The 19,397-nt window shown below is 40.8% G+C and overlaps 1 protein-coding gene across 7 annotated transcripts in view; it reads left to right on the forward strand.

Moving 5' to 3' along the window:
• LOC137421434 (cytoplasmic dynein 1 light intermediate chain 1) overlaps positions 1-19,397 on the forward strand; it is a 35,497-nt gene that overhangs the window by 15,075 nt on the left and 1,025 nt on the right. For 2 of the 7 annotated variants that reach the window (XM_068107490.2, XM_078771407.1), the window contains exons 6-12: positions 2,521-2,614; positions 2,882-3,017; positions 13,746-13,857; positions 13,975-14,034; positions 14,462-14,506; positions 14,648-14,771; positions 14,941-15,063. In XM_068107490.2, coding sequence (XP_067963591.1) covers positions 2,521-2,614; positions 2,882-3,017; positions 13,746-13,857; positions 13,975-14,034; positions 14,462-14,506; positions 14,648-14,771; positions 14,941-15,063 — 694 coding nt within the window. The remainder of the gene's footprint in view (positions 1-2,520; positions 2,615-2,881; positions 3,018-13,745; positions 13,858-13,974; positions 14,035-14,461; positions 14,507-14,647; positions 14,772-14,940; positions 15,064-19,397) is intronic. The other 5 variants (XM_068107491.2, XM_078771408.1, XM_068107492.2 and 2 more) reach the window with 3 other exon arrangements.

The following is a 19,397-nucleotide window of genomic DNA, read 5'->3' on the forward strand; positions in this document are numbered from 1 at the left end:
CCAGAGTCCAATAGCTTTTCGCTGGGTCGTTTAATTTGGTTCTGACAGTTAGTTAGTGGTCTCGGGTTCGCAACCTATTGCACCTCAAGGCCCACTTGAGTATATGTCAAAAAGGGCAGGGCCCACATATGAAATTAAGATAACAACTTTAAAAAACAGGGTGCTCTGAACTTAGTTACATGTAGCTGTCTGCGGCAATGGATTAAATAATATATAATAATAATTTTATTTGGTTCCTTATTTAAGACATTTAAACCTTAAATATAGAGTGCTGCTTACTTCAGTGGGATACCTGGGCTTGCTTCTGAGAAACAATCATATCAGGCCAAGGTGGGATGGGTGAGACGCCGACTTGCAGAGTACCTTTCAAAGTTGCTTTCAGTTTATTCCTGGTCTTTAATTTTGTGCCAGTTACAATTGAAGAACCTGACTCACACGGGTATGTGGTGGTGGTGAAAGGTAACGATGACTTTGCTTTTCACCACCTTTTTAGCAACTCCTGAAGTCTCGCCACCACCATCGGTTTTTCTTTTAAGGAAACGGTCCATGTTTGGCAAAATATAATACAGTAAAAGTAAAATACAGCAGCTTGCCTTTTCGCGTGAAGACGAGACGCCCGAGACATTCTCTGTACTGGGAGCACCTTCGATGAGCCAAATACGGTCAATGGTGAAACTGCAAATGCCGAATCCGCGAATGTCATGGATGGAAACCCTCACGTCATTTCCTAATTCTCCTTTATACTCGATCTCTCTATATTTTATTCTAAACTGCATCATTCCAACCACAAATTAATACAATAGCATTAACGTAACTTTTTTCCGTGAGGTAAATTTTACGAACACTCGTGAGGTAAACAGATAACGTGCTTTCTCAGGTTGGTGTATGATCTCCACAGACCACTCTGGCTGCGCCTTGCAGCCCACTAATGGGTCACGACCCACCGGTTGAGAATCCGAGTTGATCAACACATTAGTCTGAATTACATTGCTATTAATTTTTTTAGACCATTGTTATCATTGCCGGAAGGAGGCATTGTTTGTTGACTCGATTTTGGTGAAGATTCGGATATGAGAAATTTTTAAGTGATTCTTCACCATTTAGAAATGCATCCAAAAATGATAGCCGATACAGCATGATATTTCAAAAAGTTTTAGACCAGTTCTGATAAAACTATATAGATGAGTTTGTTTGGTGACAAGAACAAGCCGATTAGTTTTTGGTTCAGGTCCGAATCTTGATCCGGCCTATCAGTGGGATAGAAAACATAAACTGTTCAGCTTTGCGGAGGTATGCGCTCTACCGAGTGTCATTCTAGTTACCTACGCCACCAAAGGTGGATGGAGGTTATGTTTCCACCCCTGTCTGTCTGTCTGTCCGTTTGTGAACAAAATATCTCAAAAAGTTGTTGACGGATTCGGACGAAATTTGGCAGAGATGTAGCGTATGTCAGAGGGACGAAATGATTAGATTTTGGTGAAGATCCGGATTCGGCTACTATAATTTTTTAAGTGATTCTTCACCTTTGGGAGATAGGACTAAAAACGATACATAGCAGGATATCTCAAAAAGTTGTGGACGGATTTGGACAAAACATGTTGGACAGGTTGTGTGTGTGATGAGGAAGAATCTATTCGATTTTGGTGAAGATCTGAATATGGATTTGGATATGAGAATTATTTAATTTTTTAAGTGATTCTTCAACATTGAGTGATATGGCCAACCAGGCGGAGGTATGCTCTCCACTGAGTGCCGTTCTAGTTTTAACTGTTGCTATTTTGGAAATGCATTTTTGTGGGCTTTACCATACTTCTCCTTGCCGTTATTTATTACTTGCAGAATCGAAGTTTTTTCAAGTATATTGGTCTGTTTGTCTGTTTTTGTTTGTCTGTCACCGGCCTACAGGTCACAATTCTAAACCGATCGTCACGAAACTTCACCAAGTTGTATAGGTCGTCCCACTTCAGAAGCCTATTGTTTTTGTGGTCAAAAGTTCAACATAGGCCAAAGGTCACCAACTTTGCCAAATTTCTAAAATCCTCAATTTTCATCCGATTGACTTGAAATTCTAAGAGGATTTACATATATGGTCATTGGTCACTGAATTCAACCACCAAGTATATTTGAGGTCAACATAGGCCAAATTTCTAAAATCACCAATTTTCATTTGATTGACTTGAAAATTGAACAGCATTTGCACATTGTCACTAAATAGGGAAACTAACTATTTTTGAGGCCAAAAGGTCAAAGGTCAACTCAAGGTCAACCTTCCAAATCATCATTTTTCATCTGAAAAATCGTCACTTTTCTTCCTGTTGACCCGAGCTTTGATCAAGATTGTCAATTTTCATCTTCATGAAATGGACAATTTGCTGTATCAATGGAATTTTTTTTTCTTGGGGGTGGGGGGCGGATTTTGCAAGTATCGTGCTTCGCATGATGTCTTCTTGTTTATTTATTTTCGAAATTATGCCAATTCTTGCTGTTTTATTCCCAATACCCACGTGCATCCTTCCCTAGAGTGATGCTGTGGCCTTATTGGAGAAGGAACATGACTACAGGGAAGAGCATTTTGACTTCATACAGTCTCAAATCCGCCAATTTTGTCTGCGGTGTATCCTCAACCTCATAATCTTTGGGGCTAGGAACCACAGGAATTTAATCTATCATCTGTGTTTTTTGTTGTTGTCGGTTTTGAGGTTATTCGAAAACGATGATTGAAGTTTCAAAGAGATGTGGAGATATCTTGTTTTTGGCATCACCTATGGAGTTACTTGCAGAATCGAAGCTTTTTCAAGTATATTGGTCTGTTTGTCTGTCTTTGTTCTGCATGCTTTCTTTGTGGCTTTTTCCTTGACTTCGGTATTCCGGAATCACTCAGATGGTGCAGCACTTATATATACATCGCTCAAAGAAGGAAAGAATGTGGAGCTGTTGTACAAGTACCTCGTCCATCAACTGTACGGTTTTCCCTTCCAGACGCCAGCCCATGTTGTGGACAGAGACGCTGTATTTATGTAAGTTGTGCTCTTGATAACTGACAAATAGCTCGAGTACCATGTCTATCCAACATTCGGTAATGTTACTCAACTTGAACTTCAATAGGTTTTCCATTTTATATACAGATATATACGAGCGTGGCTCGCCTCACCAAGTGTCGTTACTGAGGAACGGGCTTATTTTAGCTGAGGATAATGACTGTACCTGAGTTGCTGTGTTGTCATGATTTACACCAATCATAATACAAACAATTATTTTGCACAAATGTATTTGTTGTGTTTGTGATATTACATTTTTTAGGCAATTTAGGTTGAAGATTCAGGTTGAATGTTTTTTTGTTTTTTTTTTCAAGAAAGAACCCCTCAGCACATACATAGGGGACGGTAGGTGCAGACTGGAAGTTTGGGACGATTACACCTCACCACCACGAAATTCAAAACACCTCACCACCAAGTAATTTAAAACACCCATCAAGTAATTGAAAACACCTCACAGCCATAAAACACGTAATAACACCTCACCACCACAAAATTGAAAACACCTCACAGCCATAAACACGTAATAAAAACACCTCACAGCCATAAAACACGTAATAAAAACACCGCACAGCCATAAAACACGAAATAAAAACATCTCACAGCCATAAAACACGTAATAAAAACACCTCACAGCCATAAAACACGAAATAAAAACACTTCACAGCCATAAAACACGTAATAAAAACACCACCACCACGAAACACGTAATAAAAACACCACCACCACGAAACACGTAATAAAAACACCTCACAGCCATAAAACACGTAATAAAAACACCTCACAGCCACAAAATTAAAAACACCTCACCACCACGTCATTTAAAAACACCTCACCACCAAGTAATTCAAAACACCTCACCACCACGTAATTAAAAACACCTCATCACCACATAATTAAAAACACCTCACCACCACGTAATTATAAATACCTCACCACCACGTAATTCAAAACACCTCACCACCATGTGATTTAAAAACACCTCACCACCATGTGATTTAAAAACACTTCACCACCACATAATTCAAAATACCTCACCACCACGTGATTCAAAACCACCACAACGTTATTAAAAACACTTCACAACCACGGAAACAAAAGTTTGAGGGAGTCGTTAAGTGACAACACAGACACTGCCCAGATGTGTAGATATATAGATAAATGACTGTACCCGAGTTGCCGTTTTGTCATGGTTTAAACCAATCATAATTCAAACAATAATTCAAAATATTCAATATTCAAATGTATTTGTAATATACGTGATATCACATTTTATAAACAATTGAAGTTGAAAACTTAAGTTCAAAAAAAAAAAATTCCCCCAAAAACTTCCAAATTAAAAATAAAAAACGAAAATTTTTCAAAAAGAATACCCTTAGGACATACCGACAGGAGAGATATGTGCATACCAGAAGTTTGGTACGATTTCACCAAAGTTTGAGAAAGCAGTTCAAACACAGGACAACACAACACAGACACTGCACATATATATATATATAGATATAGATAAATGACTCTACCCGAGTTGCCGTTTTGTCATGGTTTACACCAATCATAATTCAAACAATTATTTTGCACAAATGTATTTGTAATATACGTGATATTACCTTTTATAAACAATTGAAGTTGAAAACAAAAATATTTCCCAAAAAAAAATCCAGAAAAAAAAATATTTGGAAATTTTTCAAAAACAAATACCCTTAGGGCATACCGACGGGAGAGATATGTGCATAGCAGAAGTTTGGTACGATTTCACAAACGTTTGAGAAATTAGTTCAGTAACAAGACACAACACAACACAACACAGGACAACACAACACAGACACTGCACATATATATATATATATGTATATATATATATATATATATATATATATATATATATATATATATATATATATATATATAGGTATATATACTTTGGTATATATATATATATATATATATATATATATACTTTGGTATATATATATATATACTTTGGTATATATATATATATATATATATACTTTGGTATATATATATATATACTTTGGTGCAAACGGTTCACGTATTCTGTAATTCCTGATTGTTTCTTGTAACTCCAGGTTGTATTTGTTGCTGTGTAGATACTGTGTTACGAAGTATGTTTGTTTGGCCATTTTGAAACGAAGTTGACCATTAATTCCACTTGCAGTGGTTACGAGGTGTTGGACTATATTGCCGTTCCTTCAGATAATCAATACTTTGTTCGATTTCGGGTGCATGTGCACGTGTGTGTGTGTGTGTGCATTGGTCGAAGCCACAATTATGGCCGGTTCACATGCAGATCACATGCATGCTGACTTGCGTAAAGTTTTTGCCAAATCATAGTGATCTAAGCCTGGTGTTGGCTTAGCGGTTAGGGTGCCGGCTTGGGATCCTAGGATTGGGTTCGAATATCCTGGGTTCGAATCCCGGTCGATCGCTGAATTAACGCCAGGGGGGTTGACTCAGCCTGTCATCCTTCCGAGGTCGGCAAATTGAGTACCAGCTTGCTGAGATGAATGATCACGGTGTGTACCCCGATTTGGAATAGGTACACCGTATCCCTGCGCATCGTAAGAGGCGACTAAGGGTTGGCGCCAGGAAGGGCATTCGGCCATAAAAACCTTGCCTCAAACAGGGAACCATGATTGTCATGGGGCCCGCAAGGCTAACCCCTGCTCTAGCGGGGAAAATGGCCTTAAAACGATCATTCATTCATTATATAGTGATCTATTTATATTCCACACCAGGAGGGGTTTTTAAACAGGCAGGACAAAGATGTTGTGGTTTATTTATTTTTGTTTTTAAAGGAAGCATTGTTATGTGAGGGTTGTCATTTATTTATTTATTTGTGCTTTTATTTTGTTTTGTTTTTTGTTTTTTGTTCATTTGTTTTGTTTATTTTTCTATTTTTTTGCTGTTTTTATTATATATTTTTATTTATATATATTTTTATTATATACATATTTTATGAGTCGTGCTTAGCCTAACATGAACAATACTGCCCATGTTACATACACATTTATCTGACTTGATGTGCTACTTCTGGTGTTCTAACTTGTGATTTTTAATTTCTTAACAGGACAAGGCAGACCAAACATGGCTTGATTTGCTCAATATTGTGAAATTGGTTGTAAAGAGTTTTGGCAGGGCAGGGCAGTGCAGCATGAGGTGTATGTAACGTGGCAAAAACCACAGTGGAGGTTTGGTAAATGTGTACTTCAGTAAATAAGTATGGAGGATAGATTTGTTTTCTGTCATTCGTGGATAGACCTGCTTAAAGCAACGTGGTATTGTTGGGCTTGAATAAACAGGGTATAGGTCTTGGAATGACGTCCAGTAGAATGAAAAATAAATTTGGTCATTGGAAAACAAATTACTATGCTAAACTTAGAAGATTAGTTAGAGGGGCAGAGGCTCCCATCTATTGTATTTTGCTGAATCAAAAGTGTCTGGAACATTGTTCCATAGATGAAGAAGTGAGGGACAAGAGGGCTATTGGAGTTGCTGGGAAGGGTCGGAGGACAGGGAGCAGACACAGACATTGGAGGTGGATCAAAACAGAGACAATGGACCTGCCTGCAATGTGAAAGCAACAGACCTTGTGCTTCCACGTCATTGTGGGAGATTCCAATATGTGGAGAATTTTAGATTCCGTGGAATCCAGGAAAGACTTATGTGATGCTTGGGCACCAGCCCATTCTGGAGAGCCATTGAGTTGAGATGCCAGCCAAAGGGCTTGCAGGCTGTGTTTAGCTCTGCTTTTCCAAGAAGAGACTTGTTTGTATTGGTGGAGAAGGCCCAGTTGGCAGCTGGATTTGGAGGCCTGCTTTATTATGTGGTTGGCCCAGGAGAGGTCATGGCTGATGATGATGATGATGCCTAGAAGTTTAAGTGATGATGATGATGCCTAGAAGTTTAAGAGACCGAACATATTCCAGTAGTTGACCATGGAAATGGGTGTGCTAGTTTGATGAGCCTTACGGAGTGACAGGGTGAGACAATCACATGTTTGAGGAATGAAGGACAGGTTTCATTTATCACACCAGCACCTAATCAAATCCAGATCGGAGAGTGATTCAGCTGTAGTCTGCCTCTTAGTAGATTGGGTACTGCATGACATTATGTGGAGTCGTATGTAAAAAGTAAGAGAGGGTTTTCCAGAGCATCAGAAATGTCATTTGTATATAGATTAATAACAATGTTGGGCTTAATACTGCCTTGGCAAACTCCAGCCTTCTCTGAGGGAGGAGAGGAGAGGAGAGGAGAGGAGATGGTTCCATTGATGGCAACACTTTGACTGTGAGTAAAAGGCAGACATCCAGGAATTAAGAGAGAGAGAGAAAGAGAAAGAGAAAGAGGGAGAGAAGAGAAAATGTCCAGAGTTGAGTGACTGGGCAGAATCTAAAACTGCTTGTCAGAGATCACGTTGTTTGAAAACTGGAAAGGCTTCACATCTGTAGCAATGATGCATTCCATAATTTTTCTTGGAAGTAAATTCAGTGGTCTGTAGACTGTAGTTGATGGAATCATTTTTTGCACCCTTCTTGCATGAGTGAACCTCTTTCTTGGGTGTACGGAAATCCGTATTTTTATAACTCCCTCGACAGAGGTGTCCGTATTTTCGTCATAAAAAAAAAACATGCTGCATTTATGGTAAATTGGGGTGCTATTCCTACATGCGGATTAGTTTCTTAACCCATTTCAACCAAATTCATAGAATACCTTAGCCCGAGCAGTCGTAAGGACAAACAACCTGGGCGGGGTCTGCGAGGAGCAAATTTGATTGCTCGTGATGATGTAAAATACTGTAATATTTTGGCGGAGTACTGCTTATGGCTCAAGGACGTTGGAGATGTGTTCCATTACCAATTGGCTTAGGCACTCCATTGAAACAATTGATAAGGAACGGCTGGCTTGGCAAGCGATAGCAAGCTTCTTGGTGATGAGCACACCCTGGGTTTACTCAAAATTATTTTCAGTTGTGACTGTTTAAAAAGAAAACCACTGACTAGTGACTGACTGGTAATCATATACTGGAAAGATTTGACAGAAGTTCTTTTATTTATTTATTTATTAATGAAGGCTCCAGTCATGTACTATATAGTCCTCATCGAGGCCAGGCTTTAATAAACGAGCTGCATTGATGAAAAAAAGTGAAGAGAGACATCTAAATTTTTTAGGAAGTAAAGCATCTGCTCTTTGAAAAGGGGAAGGGCTTAAGTGTTTGGAAATACATTATTAGTCCAGTCAAGTTAGTCAATTTAGAAGCCTAACCCACCACTAATTGGAAAAGATTGTTTCTCTGTTGGATTCTCCTCTGATATACCCCAGGAATACCATATCAAAAATAGAGATGAATGGGAGGGGTGGAAGGGGTCTAAATATGCTAATTTATGTTAATTAGGTCCGAACATCAAAGGAACAAACTAAACAAGAAGAAATCTTGCATTTGTCTGAAGAATAATCAATTTAATGCTACCCAACTTCATCAATAGTGTTGGTAGAAATTATAGAAACTCAAATTAGGTACCTACTTGGATTATTACCTGATTATGTAATCATAATTATTCTAATTAAGTGTCGCCATTAATGAAAAACCGTCTTTTTCTATTATAGTCGGTGCATGTTTTAGGTATGCCTATTTTGTCCTGTTTGGCATCCCATTGATTTCTCCTCCAAACAGCAGTGCCATCTATACTGAAATCCAGGTAATTAAAAGATTAAAACAAAGGGAGCTTCCTTCCTCCATACTGTTTTGATTGGAATCATGATTCTTGATTGTTTCTTCCTTGTCATTCTGATTTGATGAAGAAATTACTAGTAAAAATGAATGTTGGTACTTTGTAGCATGTACAGGTGAGTTTTTAGGAACTTTTTTTTTTTAAAGTCACTTTGGTAAAGCCAAATGCATGCCTGCATGTGCTGACATTCCTTCCTATGTGATGCCATTTGGGCATTTACGGCAATAATTGGTGAGGTTTCTGTCAAGTATGCTGATCTTTTACTTTCATTACTGGTATTGTGTATCCTCAGCCATCAATTTGGACATCTGAAATGTATTCAGCTACCCAGCAGCCCTGTTCGAGTCACCCGTCCTCAGAGAAGCCAACAAACCCACCCTCGCTGATGCAATATGGGAATATGTGAAAGATTCGCAGCCAGATTCCTTGCCGTCTACTGAGCTTCACTTTGCTTGATGGGGGATCACTCATACAAAGAATTCCTTGGCCGAGAAAGGAGTCAATAGATCACATTTGTCAGTTGTATGTGGACTATGTAGCTCGCAGGTACTCTAAACCAACCATTGTATTTGATGGATATTCGGCAGAACCATCAACCAAGGATGTCACTCACTTGCGCTGGACAAAGGGTTGCTATGGGCCTCAGGTACACTTTTCTGGGCAAACTGTTATTTCTTTGAAGAAAAACGAGTTTTTGTCAAACACAGTGAACAAGCAGAGGTTCATAAACATTTTGAGGGAAAAACTGGAGGGAGCAGGATGTGTCATCCAACAGGCAAAGGGAGATGCTGATACGCTGATTGCTATGACTGCAGTAAAATCTGCAGAGTATGTCGACACTGTTCTCGTAGGAGAGGACACAGACTTACTTGTGCTTCTTTGCTATCACGCAAAGAATCTTCCAAACGCAATCTATTTCACACCAGAACCAAAGTCATATTCAAATAGCTGCAGAGTATGGGACATAAAATAGACGAGGGATATCCTAAAGGAAACTGCATGCGAAAACATTCTATTTGCACATGCCATTTCAGGTTGCGACACAACTTCTAGACTGTTTGGGGTTGGAAAACCACTTGAGTTCAAAAAGCTGCTTAACAATTCTAAGTTCAGGAAGCACGCAGAAATCCTTTTGGCTTGTCCAGATACCCCGCATAATCTAATTTTTGAAGCTGGTGAGAATACACTTGTGTGCCTCTATAATGGAGGGGAAAATGACAGCCTGGACACACTTAGATGCCAGCGGTTTAAAGAAAAAGTTGTCAGGTGTTCAAAGGCGGTTCAGGCACAGGTTTTGCCTCCAACCTCAGCTGTGGCAAGGTACCACTCCCTACATGTTTTCTACCAAATCGATGAATGGAAAGGAGAAAGTTCCAGACGAAATGCCACTGACTGGGGATGGAAGGCGAAGGATGGCAAATTCATTCCAGAACAAACAGACCTGCCTCCGGCTCCTGACTACTTACTTGAAGTTATTCACTGTAACTGTAAAACTGGCTGCAACACTCTGAAATGCACTTGTCAGAGGCACGGTCTTGAAAGCACATTTGCTTGTGGTGAGTGCAAAGGTACAAGTTGCACTAATTCAATGGACCCACAAGTTATTGAGGCTGAAATTGATGACTGAACGACCGCACAGCTAAACAAGTGTTTTAGAGACTTACATGTAGGTTTGTCTCCTCTATTTGTCTTACCTGGTATGAGCAATTACTTTTTATTGTAATATGTTTCTTGGTAAGGGCCTTATTTGCATAATTTGGATAACTTGTATAATAATAATAACTTCATGAAGTTCTGGCCTGTACCATTGAACACCTTGACCATGAAAACCCAGGTTTTGACACCATTCTTATAATTTTTGGTTCACTATTTCAAAAGGTTTTTCATTACTGGCGACACTTTTGAAGTTGGGTAGCATTAAATTGATTATTCTTGAGACAAATGCAAGATTTATTCTTGTTTAGCTTGTTCCTCTGATGTTCGGACCTAATTGTCCCCCGTCGCACCGCGGAGCGAAAGGGGGACTATGGTTTGTCAGTCCGTCTGTCTGTGCATGCGTGAGTACGTGCGTGAGTACGTGCATGTGTGCGTGCGTAAGTGAAGGACCGCATTCGAATTTGGTGTGTGTGTGCAACCCACGTCAAAATCCAAGATGGCCGCCGCCATATATATGTCTGAACCCTGTGAGCGAAATATCTTGAAAAAATAAGCGAAGTACTAACTTCTAATCTGGTGTGTGGGTGTATCTAGGCACAAGGAAGAACCCTATTGAAAATTGGGTCGCCACGTCAAAATCCAAGATGGCCGCCACCATATATATGTCTGAACCTTGTGAGCGAAATATCTTGAAAAATAAACGAACTACTAACTTCTAATCTGGTGTGTGGGTGTATCTACGCATAAGGAAGAACGCTATTGAAAATTGGGTCGCCACGTCAAAATCCAAGATGGCCGCGGCCATGTATGTCTGAACCTTGAGCGGAATATCTTGAAAAATAAGCGAAGTACCAACTTCTAATCTGGTGTGTGGGTGTATCTAGGCATAAGGAAGAACGCTATTGAAAATTGGGTCGCCACGTCAAAATCCAAGATGGCCGCCTCCATGTATGTCTGAGCCTTGTGAGCGAAATATCATATCGTAGCATGTTTTCTGTGTCTTCCACTTTGTCAACTCGCATCACTTCCCCGACTGGGGACCTAGGCGTAACGCTTGTTAACATAAATTAGCATATTTAGACCCCTTCCACACCCCTCCCATTCATCTCTATTTTGATATGGTATTCCTGGGGTATATCAGAGGAGAATCCAACAGAGAAACAATCTTCCAATTAGTGGTGGGTCAAGGTACCATTTGACTGGACTATATGGTAAGGTAAAGAGGTAAAGGTAAAGGTAAGCATGGGAAGGTACAGAGTTTGTGGTTATAATAATTTTTACTTCCAAGGGCTACTGTGCCCCACGAAACGCCATGCTGAGCTATTTATACACCTTAAAATGGAGTTCGTCCAAGGTGGACATCCACTTTGGGAAGTGAGCAGTTAAGTTGCTACATCCTCTGTCGTGTGAACCTTAGTCCCCATGGCAAGTTTGATTGAGATTGCAAAAGTAACGACTGAATGTATCACGGGCCATACAAACAGACAGACATCAAATTGTGTGTTTTAGTATGATGAAATGGAAAACGAAACTGAAGTTTACCAGTACTTTGGCTCCGAATTTGTCCTGATCACGCATGTATGGAGGATTGAGATCATTTTTACCTGCAGTATGTTGCAGGTCTATAACGGTTTCGCGTTGCTGTTGCTGTTGTTGGGGTTCTTGTTGGGGGTCGATTTTTGAAATGTGCACCCATTGGTCAGACAGCTGCCAGACCACACCCACATCTGTTGCTTGACTCCACCCACCATAGCCCTGATACTATATTATATGGCTGCTTTTTGGTTTTCTGATGGGTCTAACACATTAGGCCTGTAGGACTCTGCTGATTATACACTTCCCTGGTTTGTTGCGTCAGATTTCCATTGGCTTTGTTTGGGTTGAGTGTTATTCAAGATGAGGAACCCCGAAAAATCGAATCATATGTTGAATAATAAGATTGAATCAGGCCGGTTACAACACACAATGATCAAATGTTACATTGCGTTACCAAGCGTTACAACTTACGTTATGTAAATTGCAAAAAAAACAAGTGGTACGTAATTTTTGAACGGCCCCATGTTGAGGTGAGGTTAAGCAATATCTAACTCTGACGAATAAGCTCGTTCTAATATAACTGTGGCGGAGGGTGATATGGATGAGAGGCGTCAAGTTAATCTTTCAATAGCACATTAAATGTGTTTTCCAATCGGCCCGCTACCGGATTTTGTCGCATGTTGTGACCACAGTGCGGTCATTCTTGGTTTACCGTATGTCTGTCTTGCAGTCAAACAAAATTGAAAATCACTCCAAACAGGAAACGTACTTTTTTAGGGATGTCATAAAGGATACAAACAGGCACAAATAACAAATGTAATGTGTTAAATAAGGTAGTGTAAAAGACGCTGCATCAATGGCGGTAAACTTCCGAAAAAAAAATTTCTATCAACTTTTAAATCATTATTTGATTTCAATTGATTCATAAACGTGAACATAGAACACACATCGCTGTATTGGCATTTTCAAAACCCATCTGTTTAGCAGTTAATATTGAATACCACAAATTATGTGGTATTCAATATTCATTGATTTATGATAACATAATGCTGCTAATATATATATATATATATATATATATATATATATATATATATATATATATATATATATATATATATATATATATATATATATAAAATATATATATATATGTATATATGGGAGCGTATGCTGGATCAGCACGTCGCTGCATCCTTGGGCACCATCCCGACACCCACCACTGTGTGTGTTACGGAATGAGGTGTTTTTACGGCGGCCGGAGTGCAAGTCCTGCCACCAACCTCCTTCAGAGAGGACCAAGTACCCTGGTACTCATTTCGCCGACCTCAGAAGGATGACAGACCGAGTCAACCCCACCTGGTATCAATTCAAACTCAGGACCTTAGAATCCCAAGCCCTCCACCAAATTTGCGGACTTTTTGTTACCACACTTTTTGTTACCACACCTTTTGGTAGCATTTGGACAGGATCACCTCTAAAATGTGTTTTTATGTCAATTTTTCAAACTTTTCCTGAGGGGACTGTTCCCAGCCATCCCCACTCCCTACCCCACGGTCCTGTATTATGGATTAGATTTGCTCGGTGTTTTCCTTCTTCTTTTTTCGATGATTCTGCACTTTCACCCATGTTCTTGTAAACTGGAGTGATGTTTGCCAACTTCCGTACCTGTGTGTGCGTGCTCCTGATCACATCATTTTGTTTAGCATTTCCTTTTTAGCTGAAAAATCGCACTAACCAGGCAATGTAACGTCATGTCATTGGACAGACCTGCTGGCTGGGACAATGAGAAGAAAATAGGAATTTTGCATGAAAACTTTTCATCTGTTCGTTCTGAAGATAGATTCGAAGACATCATTGTGAAGCCATCCATACGAAAGGTGCAATTGTGAATGGATTTGGGTCACAGTGGTAACTAATTGGAGCCATTTTTGCATAACTGTTGAAGCCCTGGCTGGTAAAGCCAAGCTCTCGCTGATTTGTTTGCCTGTGTGTAGTATGTGCAAGAGAAGGAGGTCTTGGCTGAGGATGAGCAGATGTTTCTCATGAAACAGCAGGCAAGTCGAGTGGTGTACCACATCACTAAATCTGACGTCAGCTTGGCCCTTTTTGAAAATTCAGCTGCTCTGACTGGTTTTCTTTTCTATTATTTATGGGTGGTCTAAAAACACTTCCTTACACCCACTAAGGAACGGGGTCAGGGATTATTTAATAATGCCTTTCACATAGCTACCAAAAGATTAGGCACTATAGAGCATTGGTTAAAAAGAAAATTCTATTTTTTCAAAAAAACATTTTGCCTAAATCACTCCACAGCACTCAATGATGGACCTCTGAAAATCTGACCAATCGCACCTGAACATGTTTGCCATTTTTTTTCTATGACATGTTTGAAAGTGGTGAACCATGGCTTGGCTTTTAGTAGAGGTTTTGGTTCTGGACTCTAGCCTTTCTTTGCTTGACAATTATAATTATTTTCTTCAGGCATTGATGTCCAAACAACCTCCAGTGACAATGGGAAGGTCCACGGTGAGTAATGGCTGCCTTTTTGGGGACTATCTAAGTGTAGTTGATCTTGTGATTAGCAATATTTGAGTCCACAGGGATCTGCAGACTATAGGAGGGTTGTTGAGTTGGGCAACTAATTGATTTTTAACTTGTTTCTTGCAGGATATGAGCCCGCGAACGCCTGGCGGCTCACCACGTGCAGTAGCTCGTCCAAGTCATCCGAATGTCGCCAGCGTGTCCCCCATACCCGTTGGTAACAAGAAACTCGACCCTGCAAACATGAAAGGTTTTGCATTAGATCATAACTAACACTTCCGGTGCTTTCTTTAATGCCGGCTGAAAACTACAATTGGCATTAGGAATGACATTATCCATGACTTAAATCGCTGCTGTAAAATTATACGCACAGCATTTCCAGTTCAATGTTTTCCTGAACCGTTGTCGCCTTGTTCAAGCAGGTGGAGCCACCAGCGAGGGTGTCCTGGCAAACTTTTTTAATAGCTTGTTGAACAAAAAGCCTGGCACACCTGTGCCAGCTACTACATCCGGAGGCTTTCCTGGCAGCATTCCAAAGCAAGGTGAATGCCTTTACATTTTATTTATTTTTATTCCTCCTCTGTTTTGTCTTCCTGATGGACATGAAAACGAAAACATCCATGTGCAAGACTCATACTGATGTAAACCTTTGCCCATCTATGTGACCATTGCACGTTGTCCCTCTTCTTGGATGGTGTTCCTTGGTCCCTTTTTCCCCGTAGTTATTATTTTCCTTGTTTTCCGCTTTTAGTACTTGTTACTCCTGCCCCTAAGGAAAATGCCTTCTTGTAATGACCTGCCACCATCTCAATTTTATAAAGTACCAAAATCATGCACTTCAAATGAGTTATTATTCCTTTTCTCTTTCTTCCCCATACACCACAATCATAACGTGATAGTGTCAGGTTCATATGATGTGACACAGAAGCAGTTTGTCTTCCTCCCACTTTAGGGTGGTCTTTATTTTTGAAGTTCAGATTTTCAACACTTTTACTCCTCATTTGTTCCAATATACAAATAAATAACACCAAATTTTGATCAACATTTAGTGGTTGCTCAATGAAGTTGAAGTTTTACCCTGTGGCTCACATTATTATACTGTATCTGAATTTTTTAATAAAAAATTTGGAAACAAAGGTGAAGTTTGTGGAGTAGCGAGAACATAGAAGGGATCAGAACGTAACAATAAAGGAACACCAGAAAGAGAGGGTGTTTGAAATGGTGTGCAGTGATTCTGAGTTTTGGGAATTTGACCAGAAGGAGGTTGCTGATGGGCCATGTGCATGGGGAACCAAGCAGGGAAGGAGCAAAGGGTGCAAGACCAGAAAGTAGGTGGTAGGAGACAAAGACCACCAACCTGTTTGTGATGGGAAAGAGATAGGCCCATAGAATCAGCTAAATTACAAGTGAATGCAATGATCTTGTTGAAGGCCTTGGTTTCTATAGCGACAAGCTGAGCAAAGGGTGAGGCTGGGTCACCTCCCCAAAAGGGACAGCAGTACTCCATTAAACTGCAGATGAAGAGCTTGTAGATGGATAAGGGTTTGCGTGCAAAGGAAGGACTGCATGGTGGAGGATACCTCGTCAGCGTTTGGCTTTGGGAGCCAACTTAGAAGTGTGGTTTACCCAAGAAAGTTCATGGGTGGTAGTGAGACTCAAAAGGGTCAGTGATGGAACTTCTTTAGGACGATTGTTAAGAAAGTAGATGGGAGGGTTTGCCATACGGTCCTTTCGGAAACAGATTGAAAGGGAGAGATATTTGTCAGGATTGAAAGACTTATTCTAAGTATTTGACCAGCTTGTGATTCTATCAAGGTCTGAAGAGAGGGAAAAGGCTGCTGCCTGCCGATCTGAAGGATGGAGGTTGTTACGACAGAGGGTGGAGTCTTCAGCAAAGGGATAGAGGATTTACCAGAGTCAGAGAGATTGTTGATGAAGATTAGAAATAGGACTGCCTTGGGGCACTGCGGCGAGGAGGAAGATGGGAGGGGTTGGGCCGAAGAGGGAAGATGGTAGGGGGAAGCGAGGCGAGGTTTAGCACAGAGAAGATGGGAAGGGGGAGGATGGGAGGAGGAGAATGTTTTGAGGGGGTGAGATGCATTGAGGGGATGGGTGTAGGTGGAATTATTTGAAGGAGTGGAGAAAGGGGGATGCTTTGATGGGGTGGGATGAGTGGGGAATGCTTTGAGGGGGTATGGTGTGAGGGGGGTGTGTACCCCGGTTTAGAATAGGTACACCGTATCCCTGCGTGTCGTAAGAGGCGACTATTTTCTGGGTCTCACAATCTGTCATGATCTTTCCTGGGAAAACCACGTTTCAAATCTGGCCTCCAAAGCCAGTCGCCGACTGGGCATCCTCCGTCGTGCGAAGTCCTTCCTTGGCACACCTGAGCTCCTCACCACATACAAGGCTTTTATCCGCAGCTCAATGGAATACTGCTCTCCCATCTGGGCTGGTGCTCCTGCCTCACACCTAGCTCGTCTTCACGCTGTTGAAACCAAAGCATTCAGAATCATTGGAATCTCCCGCGATGAAGCTAACTCCAAGGGCCTCTCACTCACTCACCGCAGGCAGGTTGGTGGTCTTTCCGTCTTCTACCGACTCCTCTCTGGCCTTGCCCCCCCAGCTCTCTCTCTGTGCTCTGTCCCGCAAATATTCCTACAGGTCGCACAAGATCTGCCTGCAACCCTCTTGTGGTTAAACTGCCAAAATCAAGACTCTCTGCTCACCTTCACTCCTTCATTCCTCTTTTCTCCTGCCTCTGGAGCAAACTCCCTCACTCTCTTCAATCCCACTCCACCCTCCAGGTCTTTAAAACAGCTGTTCACCACCATCTCTTATCTTCCCCCATCCAAAACCTTGATCTTTTCTATCCCCGCTAATTTCACCCCAAATCCACTTTTTTGAAATACTAACTTCTGTCCTGGAAGTCCTTGGTGTCCTTGTGTTTTATACTTCTCCCACCCCCCCCCCCCCCTTCCCACGCCTCCTCCCCCCAAGCCTTCTCCCTCCCACACATCTCCCTGCTCTTAAATGTTGTGTGCTCTCAAGTGTTTGTGTGCTTCCCCTTCTCTTGTCTTCCGCTCTTCCGCTCCCTCTTTTTATATATTTTGTTTGTCAGGTTGATTTGTTTGTGAAGTAAATGTCAGCTTTCACGAGCCTCGATTCAGCATACAAAAAAAAACAAAAAAACAGCACATTTACCTTTGAGGTGTCGAGTCTGGGTTTGATTCCCAACCCAGCTAGAAACTCTCGGATTTGTCCTTTCCAGGCAGGGCGATGCATCACAAATTGTGCCGTCCCTCGGATGGACGTTGTTGGGTGTCCTGTATGCTGATATCCGTTGGTGGATGATAAAGATCCTACGGTGTCTTCCTGAAGAGTAGGCGATTTATCGCCAGCACCCTGAATAAATCACAAATTCCTGCTCTAACTTTCAGGGGGCACTGCATCAGTGTCAGTCATGCTCCTTGCAAAATGAAGGCAAACTGCACACATGTGCTGCTTATGAAAGAATGTGCAAGGTGAGATATATGATATTAGCCAAACATGTTGGCATGTTCATTCTGAGCACACGTCAATTTTGTCAGATGTGCAAGGACGATTAGATTATTGCTTCACGTGCACGAAGCAAAAATGGAGAAGATTGTCATGGGGACCGCAAGGCTAACCCCCGCTCTGGCAGGGAAAAATGGCCTTAAAATGCATGTTGTTGTTGTTGTTGTTGTGCACGAAGCGAAAAGCGGGGTTAAACAATTGGTTCACTTCTGTCTGTCCATCCATTCATCCTCAAACGTCAATTTATTATCAAGGAACAACTTGATTTCAATTAAATGTTATATTTTGAACATGAATCTGAGGACTAACCTGTGGTTTAGCAGTGCTTTGACTCTGAATTTGGCCCGATCGCACATGCCCAGAGAGGAGTGAGATTTTTTTTTTTTTTTTTTTAACTTTCTGCCTTTCTGGCAGTCTAACAAAAGAAAACTAGAACGACGGTCTTCGACACGTCACGCCGTTGACTGTTATGCCTCCGTCCACATTATTACATCATTATAATACTTGTACCAACTTTGATTTAAATCCATACAGCTGTTCTCTCGTTATCAAATTTTTAGCTGACATGACCTATGACTTTTGACATCTCGACCCCAAAATTTTATCAGTTCATGTTTACATCATTATACATACCTGTACCAAGTTTATAATTTAAATCCCTTCAGCTGTTCACAAGTTATCGACCTATTACAGACTTTGACCTTTGACCTCTTGACCCCAGAATGTAATCAGTTCATCTTTACCTCATTATACATACCTGCACTAAGTTTGACGAAGATCCATTCAGCCGTTCTCAGGTTATTGCGGTAACGAAAACCTTTTACGGACGGGCAACCTGAAAACATAATGCCTCCGGCGACTTCGTCAACAGAGGCATAAATATTATTCTAAACGGGGAACTTGCTGTTTTTAAGGATGTCATAACGGACAAAAACAACAGGTACGAATAATTAATGTAACGTGTCAAATAAGGTCGTGTAAAATCCGCTGCATCAACGGTGGTAAACCTTTTTTTTCTTTTTTTTAACAACCTTTAAAATTATTTTATTTCAATTATTTTATTTGTATACTTAAACACTGTAGAAAACAACGCGCCTTATTGGCACTTTCCTAAACCCGTTTAGCAGTACTTGGACAGACTACTGCGGCATTACATGTCATCACGACCAATCAAATCTGCCACTCGCGGACCCCGCCCATGTCCTTGTTTCTCAAGACTGCGTGGGGTATGGTGTTCTATGAACTCTCGTTTATGTGAGACGTACTTTGCACTATTTGGGTAATAACAGACGAATTGGAAATAAAGGATGGGCTTTTC

The sequence above is a fragment of the Myxine glutinosa genome, chromosome 2, assembly GCF_964187855.1.
Source record: "Myxine glutinosa chromosome 2, kmMyxGlut1.1, whole genome shotgun sequence".
NCBI lineage: Eukaryota > Metazoa > Chordata > Myxini > Myxiniformes > Myxinidae > Myxine > Myxine glutinosa.